Below are 24,199 nucleotides of genomic sequence, written 5' to 3'. Positions count from 1 at the left end.
GATACAAACTGTTTTTATTCTATTGAAAAAAGTTTTAAATTAAATTAATGGATTTAAATCACAGCATGTAAAGAGTGGTGTCCAAGAAAAGTCATATGAATGTTCTATTTTACTGACCTTCTTATGATTAAATTCATTTTCAGCTGATTCAACAGGAACTCATTCCCTCTATACTACTTACAAAGATTATGAGTTAATGTTTCATGTATCAACAATGCTTCCATACATGCCCAGTAACAGGCAACAGGTATGTTATTTACCATTTTTGTATAATTTTATTTTATAGATATTAACACAGAGTTACTGTTTCTCAAACAGTACTTATTTTAATTGAGCTGAATTGTTTTTATACGAAGTGTGTCTCATAATCTTGTGATTATGTTGGTTTTTTGCTTTTTTTTCTTAATCAAATGATGTTTGTAATATCTTTATACTTTATTGATTCTATATTTACTTTTCACAGTGCTATTACACAGTATAGTTGCCCATGGTCTATCAGTTATTTTCAATTTGGAGTTGGTTTATATCTTACATATGTTTTAAATGTTGCCTGGAATAAAGCTTGAAAACAGTCTTATGGTAAAAAATGTGCATGTGATAAGATTTCTAAATGACTCTACTTCATGCTGCAGATCTTAAAACGTTTATTGATGCAACAGCTTAATATTCAGTGTCTAATTGTATCCTTCAATGGGTCTGCTTGTGAAGTCAGAAAACTGCCGTGTACTTATTTCTGATAATTCTCTTTGCTTACCTGATTTTCAAAATATCTTTAAAGCATTAAGGATGGCTAAACAATAGCACAGCAAGCAAAGTGTGCACCAATAAGGTTATTCTGTCTTGCCTGTCTCAGATATTTCTTATAACCAACTGAAAAACTACAAGCACATTTGGTATAATATATCAACATCATAACTTAACAGCAGAATTACTGCTCAGACTACTGATAGTTTCTGACTTTCTACACTACTAGTCTACATTTCTTTAACTCTGCAGAAATAAATATTGTATTTATTTATAGAATATTATCTCCCTCTGGTGCGAGATATAAAGACTTGGGTTATTTTGGAGGGTAGTCATGAAATGAAGATGCTATCTCAGTTTTCTTTGTGAACAGTGTGCAGAAGTTGGGTTAGTTATTGTTAAACCATATGATTTGACCTTAAGTGTCTTGCCCCGTCAATAGGACTTGTGGAAGGAAAGAGATGTATCAAGGCAGCAACAAAAAGATACAAGAAAAAAAATAAAAATTCTTAATATAGGGTAAATGAAGTTTGCAATGGAGGCATGTAACGTGACTCAGGTAGTCAGTTCTCTTAACTCAGAACTCTTTAAAGAACAGTTTCATCTAAACAGTTAAGACAACTGTGAATTTTACTGTATGACACAGAATTAGGATGTGGTGTAAAGAAACTAAATTAGGCATAAAAATATAAAAATTCTCAATCACGTGAATAACATGAATGTTTAGACAAATAATATATGAAAGTGTGTGCCTTTTAGAGGGCAGAATGTTCTCCTGCTTCACACACACAGCTGTGACAGTAGCTAGTAATCAAGGTAACAAATTGTTATCAATATCTTCACTTCTCTGAATTTTTAATTACCATACAGGATTAATTTAGTAAGCACACTAGGAATTGTTGCTTCTGTAATTTGTCATAATGGTTTAACTCTCATTTGAAGTGTTTGCTTTGGTTTGCACGCAAGAATACTTGGCTGTTTTGTTTTTGTTAAATAGCCCAAGTTTTCCTACGGTACTGTACATTTTCAGTAATAACTTCAAGGCCGAGGTTCTGAAATCCTGAAACACTCCAAAAACATTGTTATATTTCAGTTTATTAGTATATATATAAAATGTATTTGCAAGAGCTTTACAAGTTAGCAAGGCACAGATGAAGAAACTGTAATAGAAAAATTCTGAATATGTTGACCTGGAAAAAGTACATGTAAATTGGAAAAACTGTACATTTTATTATGATATAATGCACTGAATGAGCTTGCCTTAAAGAAAAAAAATAAATGTTTTCATAGTTAATCACAGGCACTGACAGTAAATATGACCTTATTTGGAGTTTACTACTTTTATCATCTTTCATTACTTTCCCTTGTTTGTGAGGAAAGGATATCCTTTGACTTGGTCCGCTCATTTTCACTATTGTTTGCAGTTTGTACAGCTGTACTGCTGTTCTGCTCAGCCACTCCCTATTCCTGTCCTTTCACTTCTTCTTCTACTTTCCTTACATTCTTGTCATTTCCTTAAGTGTCTCTTTATCGACAGGTGCCAGTTGTTGTAAATAACAGCCTTTTAACTCCATGGTTTTCCCCAGCAATAAACACTCCTTTCCCACAGTGTTTTAGTAAGCACTCATTGTCACTTTAACAGGTTCAGTATTTAGTAGAAGCATCATGTTGTTTATTCATTGCTTTCTTGGGATCAAAATAATGCGTCAGTTTTCCAAGTTTAATACCATGTCTATCTGAAGACACCTCACCCCCACTTTATTTTTAGGTGCTGGGATCTAGTACTATTTGCGCAGCACTGACACTGTCTTAATGAAGTGTGACAACAAGTTCACCCAAATGACCAGAATTTAGCCAGCCTTAATGTTCAAAAAGTATCTGCGATCATTATTAAATTTTCTTCTATCACCAAAATGAATACTGTGAAAAAAATTATCAAGGATTTTAACCTAGCTTTCACAAACTAAGTTAAAATTGGATTAGGTCTTTTTCCTTGAGACGTTTTAGATGCTGAAGACCACAAATGCAGTTACGTCAGTTGTGCTCGAAACAGAACAGAGAGACACTTACAGGTGATGTGGAATGCAGATGTTGTTCGTCTCTTCAGGAGTCATCACACTAATTCTACGTAGCCAAAAAAGGGGAATTTTTTAGGGATTATGGTAATTTTCCTTTTGGATTCTATTAGTAATGAAGTCCTCCATTCAATAGTTACTTTTTATTAGCATATTGTATATTTACTGGCAATGAGGTTATCACACCCTCTCCCTATATCCTTTGTTTGACAATGACTGAACAAAATACTGGATTACTCCTCATCATCTAGAAATAAGACCTTTGAAGAACAAGCACTGAACTTTTCTTAGATTCCAAATACCTGTGAGCCAAAACCAGGCCACACCAGAACTGTTTGTTGCTTCTTCCAGGACATAACTACGCCCTGCTTGGTCACTGATCAGGACATCCCTCTAGTTTTAGAGCCAGCAGGAGAACCAAAAACCAAGGTAATATTCACTTTGGCTGCAATATAGGCTGAGAACTTCCAGGTCAGCTGCTCCTTCCCTAGGACAGAAAAGAATGCCAGCCCTGGTGTGGCTAGTTCCTTTTCCTTCAGTGGCCTTTTCTTCAAGTCATGGTTTAAGGCCATCTCCTTTAGACTTTACCTTTGCAAAGTCCCTTTCCAAATCATTCCTTTGCATTTTTCCCATTCACATATTCGCAGTCTGCCTATGTACACATAGTAAGAGCTGAGTAATCTAAATCAATTCAGTTTTCACCAGGTTTAATGAAAACTTGAAACAGATATGCAAGAGTGAAATGAACTTTTTGAATTTAACCTACTGCTGAAACATTTGAGATAACCACACATATGCTTATGTCAAACTAATTTTTACCAGATCTGATGAAATATCTTTTGATATTTTTTCTGGTTTTGGTGCAGATTAATGACAGATTGAAATTAATATTTTTTAAAGCCATTTATTTTAGAAATGTGCTAAATTAAATTTTGTGGTGTTTTTTTTTTTTTTTTTTTTTATTTTTGGAATTTAATTTAATGAAGAGAGTATTTTTTCACTGCAACTACAACAAGAATACATTGTTGTTTCTCAGTTTGATGAGGTAGATAAAATTCTGCATAACTGGATAGATACTTATGGCTGTATATAGCCTGTAAATGTCCTAAGTTGTATGACAGCTAATACTTTGCTTCAGAGATACATAGCTGAAAATTAAGAATTGTGTATTCTAGTAAAAATCTCAAAGTTAGTGTAATTATTATTTGGTATAAGTACTTTTAATCAAATGGATTCTGCTTTTCTAACATATTTTCCTTACTGGACTCCCCTTTGTGTGTCTTGCATTCCCAAATAAAATTTCGCTGGTTTCCTGTTGGCTGCCTATCGTACTTGACTGGGTTCATTTTTAAATTCTACCATGCCAGTTTATTTTGATACTGGAATGATGTCAGAGTGTTTGGTATCTCCTTACTGTAAGTAATTCTCTGTGACCCGTGTACCCTGTTGAGAGTTCCTACTGTGCTCTGCATTGGCATGAGAATCTTTAGAGTATGTTAGAAAGGCAGAAGGGTGAGGGGGTGAGGAAAAGGAAAGAAAACAACACCTGAGCAGACCTCAAAATGGGAGAGGAAGCAGAAACTGAGAACCGGGGGCTTGGGGAAGGATGTGAAAGTTGGGAGGGATATACAAGTTACAGAATAGAAACTAGAGAGTTTCTTACAATTCTTCTTGCTTAGTTCCAGTTTCTTTCAATTCCTCTTTCATTTTCAGTATGCTATCCTTAATTCACATTTTTCGGGGAAGTATGTGTTCCCTCCTCCTCCTCCATTCAGTACTTTATTTTCCTGTTCCTTTATCCTATCCAGAGCACTTCTTTCCATGTTCCAGATCACCCCAATTTTTCTCTTCCCTTTCTACGTCCTTGCATTTTGACTCTCTGTGGACAGACATGTGACTGCGCTTTGCATTGTGTTAACGTTCACTGACCACTTATGCATGACAGTTATTTATAATAGTGATATGCTGATTTTATTTTAAAATGTTGAAGAAGTCACTAAGATCTCAGCAAACTTGGTAAGGTTCTTAAAAATGATGACTTCATATTTACAGTTTTTGTGTCTCTTACTGTTTTAAGCTCTTGAAATAATAGCCAAGACATAGGATGTGTGAACGGCCATTGTTGTGTAAAGGACTTTTTTTATAGTACAATTTCAAACATTTCTAAAACTTGCCTCTTAGTAAGGAACTTGCTTAAGTAACCTGTGGCAGCAAGCAGAATCTCTTAGAGTTCTACAAAAGCAGAAAATATACTTGCAAGCAGTGATTGCCTTGAGAAATAAATACAATTTTTGAAAGGTTATGGTTTTCTATTTTTTCTGTAATTTTGTCTGTGGAAAAGTATAGGCAGAAGCATGAGGCATTTTCCATGGCAAGAAAGAGTAAATGGTCAGATGCAGTTACATAACCAAAACAGTAATGAATCACCTTGTACCTTGTAATTGGAAAGTGTCCTAGAAACTTTACTGCAGTGTAAATTCCAACCTGTGAGATAATAATAATCTCTTTAATATGAACTTCTGTTTCACTACTGTGATCTAAATATATGGTTCACTAGCTCAGCAAATTAAGATTTACCTGATGCATTTATTTCTGTGATAAGTTCCACATGGTGAGTTTATAGTATAATTTGTGTGCAAAAGGATGCACATTGTAACTGGTTCAAATAGGCAGTTACATTCACTTTGATCTCAAATCTGATAAGATGATCAAGTCACATGACTTAATCAAATGCTATTTTCTGATATATGTTTTAAAGTTTCATCAGAAGTCTTGCTTAAAATAATACAGTTTCTAGTAGCTGTTGTTTCTCCATGAATATTTTGTCTTGGCTCTCTTGAAGTATGCAGCTATGTATAGATTGTGATGATACTCATGATAATCTATTAAAATAAAAGTTAAGATGATCACATTAAGGATGATACTAAATAAAAATGCAATATGGAAGAGGAAATTGCATTGAGAAATACAATCAAATGTTTTTTGTATTAAGACAGATATTATGCTGTAGAAGGGGAAGTGATTTTAATTAATGTTCTGATACACTGAAATAAGATAATTTTTTTCTTGTAGAATAAGAGAGAAGTGAGCTGAAACTATGCAGAACTAGTGTGGGGATGTGGAAAAACTCATTAGTATTTTTGTGAACTTAGTCCAGTTGTGGTGTTTTTCCTGTCTTTTTACAGTTCAGCTTGATATCCTTTATTTCCAGCATCCAAAATATCATAACTTGAAAGTTTATTTCTGAAAAAAAAAAATCATTTATTTTTTGTTTGCTAAAATGAAGAAATTGTGATTTATTTAATTTAACTAATTTTTCAATGCATGTTTCTTGTCTAGCTGCTAAGAAAAAGGCATATAGGAAATGATATAGTTACCATTGTCTTCCAAGAGCCAGGAGCACTTCCTTTTACTCCAAAAAATATTCGTTCCCACTTTCAACATGTATTTGTCATAGTCAAAGTGCATAATCCTTGCACTGAAAATGTGTGCTATAGGTGAGTAGAGCTTTATAAGTATTTAAGTTTGCTTCTAAGAATACAATGCAACTGGCCTTTCTAACCTTTTTATGCATGCTAGAGGTATTATGTGCACAGTTTTAAGATTTATACTTCATTTTGCATGAATTTGAAACACCATTGTCTTCCTTGCACATATCTAGAATCACAATGCACAGTCTGTAAGATTTAAATGACTTTTGCAGAGCTCTGCATTTTGATTTATGAACACAAAAAGGGGCTATGACAGGTTGCTGAAAGTAAGATTTCCAATCATAGCAATAGAAATTAGTTCAGAATTTGTATTGCATGTTTCCTTTCTTGAAGTAGGAAAATGGTTTAAAATAAGGTATTTTAGAATGCTGTTAATGTATATGAGTCCCTGAGTTTGTCTAAGCACTTGAATTGGGGCTTTTGGGGAATGTAGTATTTCAAATTTCAGTTAATCTTAACTGTCACAGTTGAATTACAGTATCATAAATTCTAACAAGTTTACTAAGGAGGAAGCATATTTCTGAACTGATTGGGAAGTGTGCAAAGAATGAGAAGGACTTCAAGGACAGTGGCACAGATTTAACACTTGTGAATTTTATATTTTGTTTAATATGAAATTCAGAATGCATCATGAGGTTGGATCATATTGCTGTTGAAGATGTGTTATAGAAACTTGATTTTGTTTTAGTAGCTCTTTTGTGCATACTCTTATGTCATATTTCATAAGTTCATTTTTATTGTTACTAAATGGTGGCAAACGTGGCCTGCATTTCAGTCAATCTCGTAGTAGTTGTATGTAGTTTGCATGCTACTTTGAAATTCTTTTATGGATTAAATACCTTTCCAAGCTACCAATTGTAGTTAGAGTATCAATGAGAAAAATGTTTTTATTTCCTTTACATTTTTCTGTAAAGTTTCTCTATGAAATATTGTAGATATTAAGAAATGTTATGAATTTAGTAGTGGCAGTGCTTCCATTATAGACAGTTTGACACTGATACCTTTTCTGTCTTCACATCTTAGCATTGCAAGATGTCTGAAGATTCATATCAACTTTATTTACATTTATATTATTCTTAGATCTAATGAAATTACATGAAAACTGAAAGTGATTTTTTTAAATAAAATATCATTTTAAAAAATGCTTAGATCTCATTTATATCTTGCAAAGAATTTATAAATTTATTCCATTAACGAAGGGAGTCAGTGACACCCTAAGAATTCATCCTCGATAATCATTGTGTTATAAGGATACATTCACTATGTCATTTATTTAGAAAGAAAAAACATTTTTAAAACAAATTGCTGAATAAGTTTTCTTTGTGTCTAAAATATCTGAACATTTACATTTTAAAACTAAACTTATCGTTGTAACTGGTCTGCATAGATAACTGCTTGTTTTCTGATGTTTTGTTGTTGTGTCGTTTTTTTTTTTTAACGGAATTGACCATTGCATTTTTTCTATTTTTAGTGTTGGTGTTTCAAGATCAAAAGATGTACCTCCATTTGGTCCACCCATTCCCAAAGGAGTAACTTTTCCTAAATCAGCAGTCTTTAGGGACTTTCTTTTAGCCAAAGTTATTAATGCTGAAAATGCAGCACATAAGTCGGAAAAGTTTCGAGCCATGGCCACAAGGACACGTCAAGAATACTTGAAAGATCTGGCAGAAAACTTTGTTACCACAGCTACAGTGGATACTTCAGCAAAGTTTAGCTTTATTACTTTAGGAGCAAAAAAAAAGGAGAAAGTGAAACCAAGGAAAGATGCCCATTTATTCAGTGTTGGAGCAATTATGTGGAATGTGATTGCACGAGATTTTGGCCAGTCTTCTGACATTGAATGTCTCCTTGGAATCTCCAATGAATTTATCATGCTGATTGAAAAGGAATCCAAAAACGTTGTGTTTAACTGCTCCTGCAGGGATGTTATTGGATGGACATCTGGATTAATGAGCATCAAAATATTTTACGAAAGAGGCGAATGTATTCTTCTGTCTGCAGCGGATAACTGTGCTGAAGACATCAGAGAAATTGTTCAAAGACTTGAAGTAAGTACAATTACTAAACTGGAATACCAAAATTTTTATGAAGAGTTGCTTCTTTACAGCTCCTTTGAGATATAATTAAAAACGTCCTCTGTTTGTACTTCAGTACCATTTTCAGTCTTCAGAGAGCATTACGAAAAGTAATCCTCATACAGCATATGAGATAAGTTATCAAACCATTTTCAGGGATGAGAAAACAAATACCAGTAATTTGATAGACTTCTTGAGGCTATGGATGGTTTCAATATTGAAATCAGTACCGAAAGGCTAACTTTTTGCCTTCCCTTGCTGTAGCCTATTCTCGACTCACACCTTTTTAGGTAGAAATATACCTTAAATTAAAAATACACAAAATCTCAAGTGTATAAAATATTCTCACTTGAATTTGCTATTGAAAAAACAAAAAAACAAACTGTGAATCTTAGCAGAAAAAGTTGTGTAAGTTCTGCAGATTTGCTTTTTTTTATACTGAACAACTGCAGGGAGTGAAGAAAACTAGACCTAACAATGCCAGTTTTTACACCTGACTGGATAAAGATTTTCACGTACTTACGACCCTTAGTTAACTGTCCTGTACCTATTCCAGTTAGTGTGAAAGGACTGACAGGAGCTCCAAAGTAAAACCGCTGATACATCTCCTCCATGTGGTTACACTTTTTGCCCCTTTGATCTTAAATTAAGTGCCCTATATATGGTGTTAGCTTTTTTTATATTAAAAAGCCTTGTACTGAACAGGAATTGTTATGCTTACCCTCTTCATGCTGGATTGCAGCTGATGTTTCAGGGCTTCTCTCGTTCTACATTCACATGTAGCATTGCATGATATTCTACTCTAAATAATCATCTTTTTTTTTTTTTTTTTTTCAATGATGGAGGCCTTTGGACTCCTTTTCTTGCTATTATTGTTTTCACTGGGGCATTCAGCTTCACTTTCCTTGCACAGATATTTTCCTTCTGAAAATTAGCGTATGCTTAGTCCCCTGCTATTATATATTCCACAATGGATAATATAACTTTTCACTTACTTAACACAGGTGGGAAAATGGTTCAGATTTCTAATGAAAACTTCTGCTGTCAACAGTTGTAACAACTTTCTTTGCTGTTCTTCATTTCTTTGGTTTTACAAAATACGCAAACATGCCAGCTTCTGAGGGTAGATCTGTAAAATGAAGTAATTGAATACAAAATGATAATCTATATGCTATGATAACACAGATGATCGTCGCCACAGCTTCAGCTTTTAATTTGAATGGTTTTCTGTTTTATGAGGAAGTAAGCATCTGTCACAATAATATTGCTTAATTGACTTGAATACTTCCTCTTTATGACAAGATTTGCCGTATAGCCTTTAAGCCTCAAAATTTTGCATCAGTTATTGCGAAAATAATCTGAATGTTATTTTCAGATAACTATTCTAATGAACCCTGGCTGCCTTCTCTTTTCACTACTACCTTTCCAACTTTCTCTTGCTTAAAAAGATAACTGTCATACAATTTTTAAAAATGCTTTTCATCTTCTTTTCTTACATCATATTTTTTTTTTCCTCTGCCAATTCCTTTATTTTGAAAGCTGCGTTGTATAATCAGTTAGTCATTTTATGATGTTGAATGTTCCTTATCTATATTTTTGTATAGAATTTGAGATGGCACTTAAAACCACTAAAAATGCATTTAAAACTGATTCAGTGCTTCACATATATATATATATATGTGTATATATATATACTTTAAAACCCTTCTAATTGACTCAGAACACATCTGAGGTTGACAACTGTGCTAAACTTGAAAGCTTTCACTGTGACAAATTAGCAAGCTCCACTGACTGGATGATTAAATCTTTCCAGGCCCCAGTACAAACATTTCTTAAGCGTAGCGTGTTTCATTCAGTGGTTTTAAAAACTGAGATTGTCAAAGAATTAACTTTATTGTCTGACTTTGAATTATCAAAATGAATAGGATGTCTCTCTGAATACCTGTATTAAGCAAAGAAGTGAAAAGCTGTGGTCTGTGATTTCAGGTTGAACCAAAAGAATGAGTTCTGGCCTAAAAGAAAGAGCTGCGATTGTTCAATCTAGAGTCAGCTCTGTATTGGAGGAGGAATATTAAGTGGTACGCTGCTGAGGAGGAAAAGTAAACTGTAGATGAACTTGACAGACTTGTCTTTTAAGGCAGAAAAGCTGTAGATCTGGATGTTAGGATAATAGAGCAAAGCAGAGAGAGGGATTAAATGAGAACCCTGAATGGATCTTTGGATAACAATTTTAGTAGACAAGGGTTCATTAGAAGCCTCTATGCTTCCTGGTTCCTTCATGGGATTTAGAAGATCTGTTTTTCAATTTCATCTATATTAAGTGTATCCAGAGAAGCGAAGCCATCTCTTCCTTCAGGCACAGCCACGTGTTTACAGAAACAGTAGCTAAGTAAACAGAAAGATCTGCTTTAAAGTGGAGAGTACTTTGTTTTATGTGACATTACTATGTATGATGCCATGCCATATTTTAGGGGATGTGCCTGTGGGGCACTTGATCTCCTGGAAATCTTTTAACCTTGCTAAGGACTTGTTGAATCTAAAGCAGAATTGATCGCTTTTCATCTCTCTTAACCTTCCAAATATTTAACCAATTTGAAGAAGATTCTGACTCGTCTGAGTTGAGGAAGTCCATATACGTTGGTGCATTTGTTATGCAGTATTCTATAATTGGGACATAGCAACAAACATGTATCTGCTCCCCCCAGCATCGTATTGTGTGCTTTTGAGAGAATAAAATTTCATCCATCAGCAGCTCCTGATTGTAATAGTCATTGTGTGACTAAATATTGTATATGTGTTTCAGAAGTTCGTGGCAGAAATATAAGGATAGTAATGAGGAGTTGAAAATTTTAATTTGCACTTCTCTGATATAAATTATGAAGTTTTGCTGAAAATTAACCAGGACTGAAGGTAAAGCTGAGAGTTAAAGCTTAGTGTTTTCAGTCTGCTGAGTAACTCTAATAATACATGCACGTAAATAACTTACTGCTGAGTAATGACAAGGGAAATAATTATTTAATAATTTCAATGGGAAGATCCAGAACATGATTTGGTAAACAAAACCCTAGAATATGTATTGGGCATTTGAATAATGCCTTTCACATTTTAGCTTTGAAGCTGACACCCTCAGAAGGTCTGTGAAGTCAATGTGCTACAGCTTACATAGCCTAAATTTGTCAGACAATGATTCTTGAAATATCTGATCCTTGCAAGATCTTCCTGATGCTTCACAGATTGGTAAGGATTAGACCTTAATGAATGAAGGGATTACCTTGATTTTCTTAGGTTGATCAGCTCCCTAACAGTAGCCTTATAGTAGCTCTTTGTGTGTGTGCATACGTTCTAATTTTTCCTAATAGGGAGTAAATATCTGTATAGAAAATAATTTCTAAAGGTGATAGTGCTAATGCTTTGAAACTTACTAAGGTATTGAAAATGCTGACTTTCAGCTGGCCAGTTTGCAGGCATAAGTTATACAAATGCTTTATAGTTTTTCCCACCAACCATTGGATTGAAGAGGAATTAAAGTTAAGCCTCCCATCCTTCCAGGCTCTAAAACAAACATGGACAAAGATTTGTCTAAACAGGAAGCATAAAAAGGAAGCTGTGAAGGTAACTTGCAGCTTAATGTTTGCTTTAAGTTCATTTGTTGATGTTGATATGCTTTGGTTGTAGCTGTAATTGAAAGGGACAGTCTGTTCATTCTCTGCCCGCCACTCCTTTGAAATATTATTAGAAAAACAAGCAAGGAAAACAAAAGCCTCTGTTTTTTAGATGAGTCATATCTTTGTCTGCATGACTGCACAAGATGTAGTGTAATGCAAGGGAAAGGTAACAAGGTGTTAGATCTGCTTAAACTTCCCATGAAATTGCACCTAGTCAAATCATCTGGCTCAGGTGGTGAAAGGAATGGTTCTGTGACAGCTTTAGCCAGTCTCAGTGACATTGCACTGTCCACAGCTGTGTGTTTCCATGCCCTCCCCGTAGAGCCCTGAATTAGGTTGGATCATGCTTCTGTAGGATGCACACAATAAGCTACTGAGCTACTCTTCCCAAATTCTGGCTCAAGTAGAAAATGGAGAGGGAGGATGATATACAGACACCAGCCTCCTAACTTAAGGTAGCTAAGTTAGATGTCAAAAGTTGGATAATGTGCATGCCTTTGTAATGATTACTAAAATAAAGTGCAAACAGTGTACCTGCAAACAGTGGAACAAGGCATGCTCTTCATTCACTATGACCTTGGGAAGATCCCTTGACCTATGCTGTTAGCATATACGTCTGTAAAGGGAAAATATTTGCCTTGCAGGAGAAATAATGATATACATTATGAACAAACATTTTTGATAATATGATTTGATAATGTCAGGGTGGTTAGGCGCTGGAATGGGCTGCCCAGGCAGGTGGTGGAGTTACCATCCCTGGAGGTGTTCAAGAAACATTTTGATAATGTTCTGAAGGATGTAGCTTAGTGAGAAATATTGGTGATATGCAGACAGTTGGACTGGATGATCTTGGAGGTTTTTTCCAAGCCTGGTGATTCTGTGATTCTATGCTTTGCTAGTGATTAAGTTTTTGCTGTAATTGTAGTAATGGTGCTAACATGCATACTGGTTTTGTGACAAAAACAAAGAGGAATGTTAGAGAAACTCATGATTTTTATCTTGGAAGTGAGCTAGGATTTGGTCCGTGGAATCTGGCAAAGTAGCACAGCATACAGACTGCTGTAGGTTTACTGAGCAAAACTTCAAAGATTAATTACGTTCTATATAAAAATGAGCCTAATTAGCAAAATCTGCATTTAAAAGTTTTTGAGTGTTCTATATAGGGACAGAAATAATTTTAATTGAATAAAGTTTCTAACTTTCCTAGTGACATGCAGATCTGATCCCATTTTAGAGGTCTGCATCTGGAGGTGGTGGTGGCTAGGAACCTGACTACAAGTAAAAATAAATCAAAATGATCTACACTGCTGAAGTCTGGAAAAAGAGCTGCTGCTAGAACTGAAATGTTTGACTTAATTTGGCTCATGTTATATCTTCAGTATGTCTAATACTGAAGAAAAAATGCGTGTGCACCTGCAATCAGTCAGCCTACAAGAGTGAGGCAGTTGACAGGAGAGGACTTTTTTGCTTATTTTGAATTTTGAAGCTAAAGCAGTTATTATGTTTTAATAAGATATAAGTGGTGTTCAGTTCGTGTTGGGCTGGGGTGAGGGAAGGAAAGGAATTTGACACAGGACAGCTGCTTCCATTGGGCATGTAAGATTTTAATATTGTGAAGTGTTCTGTTCATTTTAACTTATCAAGAAACCAACAACCACAGATGTCAGAACTATGATTAGTATTAGTATATTAAACATATTTAATGGCAATTAAATATGAGGGCTGCTCTGAAAGTAATGCCTCCTATTTTATTATGTTGGCCCATGATGTCAGAGATGTATGTTAGTGGTATGGCAGTAGAGGTTGAATCCTCCCACCAATATTCTGTTAAATTGTTACTGTGTGACAGATGCCAGTAGAGTGTGACAAAATGGTGTCTGTCATAGAAGTGTGTATGAAGCAAAGGTGTGTCACTAAATTTCTCCATGTTGAAAAAACTGCACCCATTGACTTTCATTTATTCTTAGTGAATATTTAATGGAGAACAAACAATGGATGTGAGCACAGTGAGGTGGTGAGTGGTGCATTTCAGCAGTGGTGACAGCGATGGTGTTTCACCTTCACTGGTACAAATCTGTTAAGAGCACAGCATGCAGTCTCTTGTTTATCACATGTGTAAATCTATAGCTAATGGTGGTGTCTGTGTTGAAAAATAGTGTTTTGTAGCTGAGAATTTATCAAAGTTACTGTGCTTTTTGTATCTGTTATAGTTTCCGTGGAAATAAAACAGGAGGTATTATCTTGGAGTGACCTATATATTTATGATCTAATGTCAATTGGGTATAGGGAATAAGTCTTACAAGGAGTGGCTGAGTGGACTGAGATTGTTCAGCTTAGGGGAAAAAAGGCTCGGAGGAGACATTATTGCTCTCTACAACTACGTAAAATGAGGTTGTAACAAGGAGGGGGTCTGTTTCTTCTCCCAAGCAACAAGCAACAAAGGGAGGTGTAGGTTGGATATTAGAAGATGCTTCTTCTCTGAAAGAGTTGTGAAGCCTTGGAGCGGGCTGCTCAGGATGTAGCTGAGTCACCATGCCTGGAGGTATTTAAAAGATGTGTAGATGTTGTGCTTAGGGACATGGTAGACTTGGCAATGCTGGGTTAACAGTTGGACTTGATGATTTTAGAGGTCTTCACCAACCTGAATGATTCTGTGAACAATACATGGCTTTATACTGCTTCAAAAGTGATTTGTCTGTGTGTTCAAAGAAATGAGTGTCCTAACAATTTGATACCTTTTTAGATAGTGACCAGAGGATGCGAAACCACAGAAATGACCCTTCGGAGGAATGGGTTGGGCCAGCTTGGATTTCACGTGAACTTTGAAGGAATAGTGGCTGATGTGGAGCCCTTCGGTTTTGCATGGAAAGCAGGCCTGAGGCAGGGGAGCCGCCTGGTTGAAATCTGTAAAGTGGCTGTGGCAACTTTGACTCATGAACAAATGATTGACCTTTTACGGACATCAGTAACTGTAAAAGTGGTGATTATTCAGCCACACGAGGATGGAGCACCTAGAAGGTAAGGAACAACAGTCCTCAATGTGATATTTGCATCTGTTTTGTTTTTCCTCTGACACTGCTAACACAGTTTTTCTGGAAATAGATATTGATGTTTAAAGATAATACTATTGAGACTCTTAAAGCAATCTTTTCCCAAAAGTGTTTTCCAAAACAGTTATTGGTTTAGAACAGAAGATACAGTGAGATCTTGTAAGAAATTTAGAGGGAAATTTACATTTATGTGGCTTGAAAGAGCAAGAAGTAAACTTTATTGCGTAATGATTGAGCCACTATGAAAGCCTGTGTGACTTCTTTCCTTCCACAGGCTAATTTTATATTTCAGTGCTAATTGAAACCTGGAATCTTCTGACACCTATAGCTTTTATTTCTTTCTAGTTTCTGTGCTGACTATGGAAAAGGATTGTTATTATTTTCTTGCATTGAAATTTTAGCAAAATTAGGAAAACAGTACATAAAGAATACCAACTCCTAGAGTCCTCCTCAGTTTCCACATAAATCTAATTTATTATTATTAAATGTTGTTTTTAACCTGTGAAATCATCTCTTAAAGCAATTTTTTTAAAAAAAAAACAAAACCTTACTGGAGCATGAAAGAACTGGTTGCACACATTCAGGAAAAGACTGTAGTAGAAGTTATGGTGACTGTGCAGTTGTTCTCAGGGATGAAGTGCAATGTTTTTTTGTCAGCATTACTTTTTTTCTTCTGTGACAAGTATGTTTGCTCTTCTCTCTATTGTTAGTATTATTGAGGTAGATAAAAAGTAGGTAAAATATAGAACTTTATTATAATGTCTTTTATCACACACTTTTTCAGACATTTTAATTTGGCTTATTCTGAATGAGAACTGTACTAGAGTAAATTGGATTACTTGTCTACTTGTGAAAGGCCATCTTTAAATCTCTTGTTGATTTTTAATTTAATAGAAAAAAAAAATTAGATGTGTTGCTTTTGGCAAGACAACAATCCATGAAATTTTACACAGCATACAGTTCTGTGAAGTTGGTGCCAGCTGTACATGAATACTGTTTAATTGGTGGCAATTATCCAAGTAGACATTGGCCTGATGAATGACACAGAAGTGCCCTTCCCTGCCTCAACCTGCACGTTGAAGCATTGGGTTCCTTTCTGAAGTAAATGTCTGTGAATGTAGAATACTATCATTTTGCTTAGTTGGATAGAATTTGCAATTAAGCATCTCTTTGCTTAGCTTTGCTGTTCTCACCATCTGCTTCTGGGTATGAGTTTTCACTGGCTTGTTTGGTATACATTTCCAAGTTGTTTGCAGAACATGAGCTTAATGAGCTGATCGTATTATGTTGAAGGTAGTGTGTATTTTATAGTCTCTGATAGAAAAATACGCACTGTATGAGTTGTTATCTTAGTTACATGTTTAAAAATAAAACATTAAAATTCCACATCAGCTTAAGATACATGGCACACTGTGTGTAGGAGGAGTTTTAACTAAGGAGTGCCATCAAACTGGGAAAGACCTACAAAAGCTGTTCTTGTTTATAATTTTTTTGCATTTTTGTCAACTGTGTAACTAATTACTAAGGAAAATGATTTTTTTAAAAACTGTTTCTATTCTAAAATGTGAAGAACACGTGGAAGTATTTTTCAGCTCTTTTCAGCATATCTCTATAGTATAAAATAGAAATGTTCTTCAGTGCTTCTTTTCTCTCAAATTGCAGCTTCTCACTGAAACAGAAAGCCGCTCATTTCCCCCTCTGAGTCCCAAAAACACGTAAAATGCTTTTGGCCACCTAGTTTGAAAAGCATCTGATAAACAGAAAGTTTTGAGCTTGCCTGACCCAAATGTTTATAATATAGAGCAGACAGAAAATTGTATAGATACTAACTAACAGGATTGACAGTTTCAATTAGCAAATGTGACCTGTGACACTGTGGGATGAAAAGAAGGCCTCTGTACTTGGCACTGGTGAGGCTGCACTTTGAATACATCCTTTGAGTAAAAGTCCAAAAACAGTTGAGGTTTAATTTTACCACCCTCCACCATCATTCTGTTGGTGGTATTGAATAATGTCTACAGTGTGATTAAGATCATTTTTTATGGCTGCTTATTCACTGGATTTATTAAAATAGTGCATCCCACAAAACCATGATTATGCTTCAAGCAATAATCTGAATAATCTATTACCAGTCAGTTTTGCAAAATGCCGTGTCACACTTCCTTCATTTCCTTATTAAGAGATGAAATAACATGAGGTTCAGTTCAATCCTTGTGCCAAATTACACGTGCCAACTGCCTACAGTTATGTATCACCAATCCTGGGACACCTATCAAACTTAATACAAATCCTAATGGCTTGTATGAGAGAACTAAGTGGTGTAGATTACAAACGTAATCTAGAGTGTGGCTTGGAAACCTTTCCCTTGTAGCTAAGGAAGGCAGGATATTCAAATTATAATTGAATCATAATTCTACCACTTCTACAGGGACCACCTGTAGAGTTTTCTGGCATGTGAGTGTAATCAGTGGTTCCACAAAACAAAAAGCATCCCTTTTGCAGGATTAAATGTGCCCTGATGAAGATTATATTCGCTCTCTAATTGCATGCCAACTGTCTGTTCTCAGTATTCACCTCTATTTCAGAACAATCAACAAAACTAAAGCACATTTCTACCCATGAGACATTTGCTACTCCAAAAGCTTAAATCTCTGTAGTCAAATATTCACTGAGAAAATTAGCAAAGAGCTACTAACGATTTTTTTTTTTTGGCTACTAAATATTTTCTGTTTTGTGTGTGTGTGTGTGTGTGTGTGTGTGTGTGTGTGTGTGTGTGTGTGTGTGTGTGGGGAGGTAGCATGAAATTATTTGAATTGTTGAAGTGCTTAGAAATGAATGTCACAGAATGGTTAGGAAAATGGAAGGAGAGTTTACTCGCTAAATGTATTCCGTTACTTAAAGCACATCCCTCTACCTGTCATCTTGATAGGAGTATATGCAAAAGCCCCAGTCATGGGTAAGGATTTCCAGGACTTGCTATCCTGTGGAGTTAATGAATTTGAGACAAAGCTCCTACGCTTTTCAGATTGCTCCAGCAATTAAATAATCATGAACAAATAGAGAAATCATAATTATTTACATGGCACCAAGCTGATATTTAGTTAGAAGGGATAAATGGGTATTAGAAAAATATACTGCTTTGTAATTTAAAGAATTTGAGAACAAACGTGGTTGTCAGTACATTCAGATCTGAATAAATATCTTTGTGTCATATTTATTTCTGACATGTCTTTCCCTTCAGAGTTGTTGATGTGTTCTTCTGTTGTCAATATTACTGCAGCTCAGTAGCTAAAACTATACAGACTTTAACAAGAGAATAACAATTCACTTACAATTTGCTTTCACCTGTGTTATCACAGTAATGCTCAAGAACACTATCTCCTTAATCAGTCAAATCCAATCAAAGAATTCAAGTACTTGTAAATCCATTTTAAACTCTAGACTGTTGCGTTCAGTTAGAATCTTTAGTACTACATCAACCCTTATGTGTCTGAGTTCAATTATGTATCAAAAATGCTTAAACGATTTCTGGGAAGTTTAGAAAGCGAATGAAGCTTAAAGTAAGATATTCAGGATGGGTGGGAAGCAATAGTCCAAGTACAACCACTGTAGAAGAAGTGGCAGTGGTAGTTTCCGCTTGTTTGTGAACAGGCTTTTTTTCCTGTTGTTGCCGGTAATTTTGAAAATGGAAATATTTTTGTACCTGCAACTAGAACTGCCTTGGAGCTGTTATTAAACACTACTGCATTTCTTTTGAGATTATTTTCTTCTCATAAACTTTGCAAACTTTTATGTGCAAAGTAAACGTAATGACCTTCAGTGCTTTCCAATTCTGTTACTTGTTCTTAAGTGGTTGTGATTTTATCAGACAATCGTGTTTTTAAGGCTTCTTTAAGTAACAGATATCCAGCAGAGTATTGAATGTTTGGAAAAGTAGTTTAAGAAGTGTGAAAGAGTTCACTTAGTGGAAGAGTTCAAGGGGCTAAGGGGTTTTTTTGCCATAAACTGGTGGGATAGTTTATAAGCCACTTTTTTTTTTTTTTTTTTTTTTTTTGGTCCCTGGACTGAGTTCTTTCCTAATAATGTAGTCAGTGTCACAGTAAGACCTTCTGGCTCTCCCCAGCACTGTGAAGCGCCTGCCGCTCCTGCCTTCAGAAAGGTGACGGAAAGCAGCAAACCACAGAGCTTATACATACAGAATGGGACATCCCAAACTGTCCACATACTGGGCCATAAAAAAGTGTGTTCTGTCTCTTGTCTAAATATACAGATGATCATGGTTCTGTAATGAAAAAAGGAAAAATACTTCCTTGTAAAAAAAAAAAATAAAAAATCACTTTTTTGTTTCATTGCCCTCAGTATAATTTTTATGGAAAAGAATTTGTGAAGTTGGCCTTTGTTTGTACCTACAATTTGCACTTTAAGATCTTGCTCTAAATCCATCATTCTTGAGAAAGTGGGGATAAGTATATGCAGCACTGCTGTAATCCTTGGTGAGCTGAAACTTTATTCAACTAGCATCTTTTTCTACTTTGATGTGCATCAAAATAAGGGAAAATCTAGGCAATATATATAACATGTGGACTCTACCCAGGAATGATCTAACAAAAAAAGTAGAGATAGTAAGGTGCAAAATTGGAAGCAATTGTGAGTGCTTATCATGTTTTTGATCCAAGAAAAAACATCTTTGAGTTTTCCTCATACTTGAGTTATGAATTGAACTCATAGCAGGAGCTATTTATAATTGCTGAAGTTTTGTACAGTTACTGTAGGCAAGCAATAAAAAGGGCAATACTAACATACAGAGCTCTGTGGAGAGATGGACTTCAAAATTCTTTTAATTCTTCTCTGTTATTCAGTGTGATTGAAAAAATCCTTGAGAGTGCCAAATGTTTGTGTTTTGAAACTTAATTTATTGCTTACTCAATTGTGGCTCAGCAGAGAATTTTTTGGTTGCAAATATGTTGGGGCATATGTAACTGATATTACACAAGATATTTTTTTAGGATCCAGTGTGGATATATCTGGGTTGGAACATGCAACTTGTCTACAGAAATTGTGATTGATTTTATCTTTACTTCATTGAAAACTTTTTTCATTTATGGGAACACAGAATAACTCAGGGTAGAATGGATCCCAGGTCCAACCTTCTCAAAACAGCAATGGCAATGAGGTGAATCCAGGTTATTGAGGGCTTTATCTAGTCACAGATTCAAAAACTCCAAGGATGGAAACTATGTAACCTAGGAAACACGTAATACTTTCTTTTCTTCAGTGAGAGTCGCTTGCTTTTTATCAAGAAAAGTATTTGGTAGGTTTTAACTTATTTTAACCGGAGAGAATAGAGGAAAAAATGTCAATCTGTGTGTGTATACGATATAAACATCTATTTAAGAAGCTCCAGCTCAATATTTGCAATTATATGTATCTATACAATATTAGTGTATCATTCAATGCTATAAGCTGATCTACTAGACAACTTCACTGGGTATATTTTTTATGTTGAACTAAGCCTTTTTCCTTAATTTAAAAAAAATCTTAGTGACTCAAGGTAAAACTGTATCCTACTGCTGATTTATATTGTATCTCTTTTATTTGGTTTAAAGCTTTCTCATTTTATTGTCATTTGGAAAGAATACCACAGTGTCTACCAGTATCAGACAAGGAGTTCTATCTCTTCTGTCAGATTATTCGCTAATTTGAAGCAACTTCTAGTTCCCCTCTTTTTATTCTTCATGTTTGACAAGTTCATTGGTATGCCTAAATTTTAGAAGACCTAACCATGTAAGTTGAATGAGATATTTACAGTGCCAATTGTTGTTCGAATTGAGACCGCAATTCTAGCTCATTTAATATGTTGTGCTTGTTCATTTATCTTCTAAGGCAAGAATTGTATGCATTAAGAATGAGAATCATAGAATCATAGAATCACAAGGTTGGAAACGACCTACAAGATCATCTAGTCCAACCATTTCCTCATCACCATTGCCACCACAAACAAACAAACAAAAAACTCCTCCAACTTTCTTAAAAGGAAATAATTTCTGTTACTATCTTTAGAACTGAGCTTTCATTTCTAGGGGAGTGCATTAGTGGAAAAAAATTGATGGTTAGGTGTTGAAGTGAATATTAAAAATAAGTGACCTTTGCTTACATTTTGTACAACTCAAAGTAATAGCAAATTATCGTTTCGGGTAAAATGTTTGCAAAATCCTGCCATTGAATCACACCTCTGTTATTGATTTTTGCTTAATAAAGATAATTTTTTTTTTTTCTTTCTTCTTTCCAAGTAACAGTAAGCATGGCAGCAAAGAATAATTGTATGCAAAGATACAATTTTCTCCTATATTTGACTTAGTAAACTTACGCATTCACATAATGATGAAATGATTGAGGTTGGAAGTAACCTCTGGAGGTCATCTTGTCCAGCCTCCCTTACTCAATTAGGGCCACCTAGAGAAGGTTGAATATTTCCAAGGAATGAGGCTTCACAACTTCTCTGAGCAACCTGATTTACTTATTCACAGTTCTCATTTCACTAGTAAAATAAATAAATACAAATTTTATGCAAAAGTGCCTCTAATGTTCAGAGTGAACCTTCTCTGTTTATTTTGAGCCCATTGAACCTAAGCACAACAGAAAAGAGCCTGATTCTGTCCAATTCTCATCCTTCCATCAAGTATTCATATGCATTGATCAAATTCCACCCTTTCCTTAACCATGATCTTTTTTGAGCTGAGAAGTTCTATTTCACTTAGATTTTGAGTTTTCCGTTATTTAACTAAGGAGTTTCTTCTCTGCCCATTTCTTCAGCCTGTTGAGAATCCCTCTGAATGTCATCACAACCATCCTGGGGTATCAAGCACTCCTTCCAGTTTTGTATCATGAGCAGTCTCTAAGCACATACTCTGTCCCCTCATCTGGATCATTAATGAAGATGTTAAAACAGGATTGGACTCAGTATTGAGCCCTGGGGTTCACCACTGAATACTGTCATCTAGCTCAACCATACCACTGATCATATCTCTGTGAGTCTGACACTTTTCAATCCACATCACTATGCGTGCATCTGGATCACACTTTATGTATGTACTGTAGCTGATAGAAGCCCCGGGTATTCAAATTGTTCACTTGGTCCCTCAGTCAAAGTAAAATACACATATGCATAACCATTTAGAGTACGCTTGAAAGATTTTTATCTTTCTCTATCAGAAGTTATAGTCAGTCTGTCATTTTTCTTTTGTTAAAGAAATGGATGAAAGTTTCAAGTAGCAAAGTTTAAAATACACCTTCAGAACTATGTTTCACTGAACTGATCTTAAGATTGGTGTACTATCAGTCTAGACGATTACTAGGCCATGTGCAATTGCTGAAACTTGTTGATAGCTTCATAGTCATCTGTAGTTCAGTGTCTTTATTCTGTGTCAAAGAATTCAGGAGATATTAAGTCTTTTTGCTGGTATGGGAAACTGCTTTGAAAAATATCATTTATCCTCCCACTGAAGTAAAGAATCAAAAATGTTGGAGGATTCTCGATAATCTCCCTCTTCTGATGCAGCCTTAGAATATTGTTGGTCTTCCAGACTACAGGAGTATGCTGCTGGCTCATGCCCAGCTTTTTGTCCATTAGGGCCCACAAGTCCTTGTCTGCAGAGCTGTTCTCAATGAGTTCTTCTCCCAGTCTGTACTCCTATCTGGGATTGCCTCAACCCAAGTGCAGCACCTTGCATTTGGCCTTGTTAAACCTCATTAGATTCTTAAGTGCCCACTTTTCGGCCATGTCCATGTCCGTCTGGATGGCATCTCTCTCTTCTATTGTGCCAATTGTACCAGTCAGCTTGGTGTGATTGGCAAACTTGCTGAAAGAGTGCTCAATGCTACTGTCTGTGTCATCATTGTCAACATTAAGGATGTTGAAAGAGTACCAGTCCCAAGTCAGACCCCTTGCGAGCAGCATTTATGGCTGACCTCCACCTGGACATAGAGCCATTGACAACAGCCCTCTGGCTGCAACCATCCAACCAGTTCTTTATTCACCTTATAACCCACCCTTCAAATCCATCTCTCTCCAATATAGAGATAAGGATGTGGTGCAGGACCATGTCAAAGGACTTGCATAAGTCTAGGTAGATGACATTAATTGCCTTTTCTTTATCCTCTGATGATGTCATTCCATCATAGAAAGCCGCCAGATTGGTGAGGTATGATCTTCCCATGGTGAAGCCATGCTGGCTGTCTCAGATCACTCTTAGAATGGGAGGAATTTTGCACCCTGACCCCTGTTTAGTGCTCCCAGGACACAAGTGGTGTGAGAAGCCTGAGGAAAAGAACATAAGTACCTCAGTCTTCTCCACATGTGAGTAGGCCAGCTCTTTTTTTTCTTTTTTTTCATTTCTCAAATTCATTTGCCTGTTTCTTCTGCCCAACGTCTCTAAAGAATCCCTTTTTGTTGTTTTTCACATTCTCTTACCAAGTTCAATTCTATCTGTGCCTTGGCTTTCCTGGTTCCATCCCTGCGCATCTGAACAGCATCTCTAGATTCTTCTTAAGCCACCCACTTCCACTGCTTACACTTCTCCTTTTTTTTTTCTTTTTTTTTTTCTTTTCCCTCATCCTGACCAGCCTTGCTCGTTTCCTGCCTCATCTGTCTTATTTCTTATTCAGGGGGATGAAGAGCTCTTGGGCTGTCAGAAAAGCATCCTTAAAGTGCTTGCCAGCTCTGTTCTGTTGCTGTGTCCTTCAGGATAGTTTCCCAGGGGATCTTGTCCAACAATTATTGAGAGCCAAGTTCAGCTCTCCCAACTCCAGCTGGGTACCAGAGATGGAAGAAAAGGAGCAGTGTGGCAGCATCCAGCTGGCACCTTGGGACTGACAAGATCCATATCTTTTGGTTATCTCTGTGTTGAGCTGAACTTGGCTCTCCTGAATTTCAGGGTCCTGAATAACGTTTTCACCTGCTATTTGCTCATGGCTGATTCAAGTATCTTCTGAAAGGAGATCTTCATCTTAATTCTCTCTCTCAATTATCTTTAAGATTATTTCAGAATCAGATTTCATTCTGAACTCAATTCTTTCAGAACTCAAATCGTTATGTCTTTA

General features: G+C 35.7%; 1 protein-coding gene across 3 annotated transcripts in view; it reads left to right on the top strand.

The window, feature by feature from the left end:
- Window positions 1-24,199, top strand: part of SIPA1L2 (signal induced proliferation associated 1 like 2) — a 138,902-nt gene that overhangs the window by 74,071 nt on the left and 40,632 nt on the right. For all 3 annotated transcript variants that reach the window (XM_042811139.1, XM_042811135.1, XM_042811126.1), the window contains exons 7-10: window positions 144-247; window positions 6,159-6,316; window positions 7,782-8,358; window positions 14,794-15,068. In XM_042811139.1, the coding sequence (XP_042667073.1) occupies window positions 144-247; window positions 6,159-6,316; window positions 7,782-8,358; window positions 14,794-15,068 (1,114 nt within the window). The remainder of the gene's footprint in view (window positions 1-143; window positions 248-6,158; window positions 6,317-7,781; window positions 8,359-14,793; window positions 15,069-24,199) is intronic.

This window comes from Centrocercus urophasianus, unplaced genomic scaffold, assembly GCF_019232065.1.
Source record: "Centrocercus urophasianus isolate 14NV4802_14NV808 unplaced genomic scaffold, USGS_Curo_1.0 seq_10, whole genome shotgun sequence".
NCBI classification, from domain to species: domain Eukaryota; kingdom Metazoa; phylum Chordata; class Aves; order Galliformes; family Phasianidae; genus Centrocercus; species Centrocercus urophasianus.
This window is presented reverse-complemented; position numbering and strand designations above follow the sequence as displayed.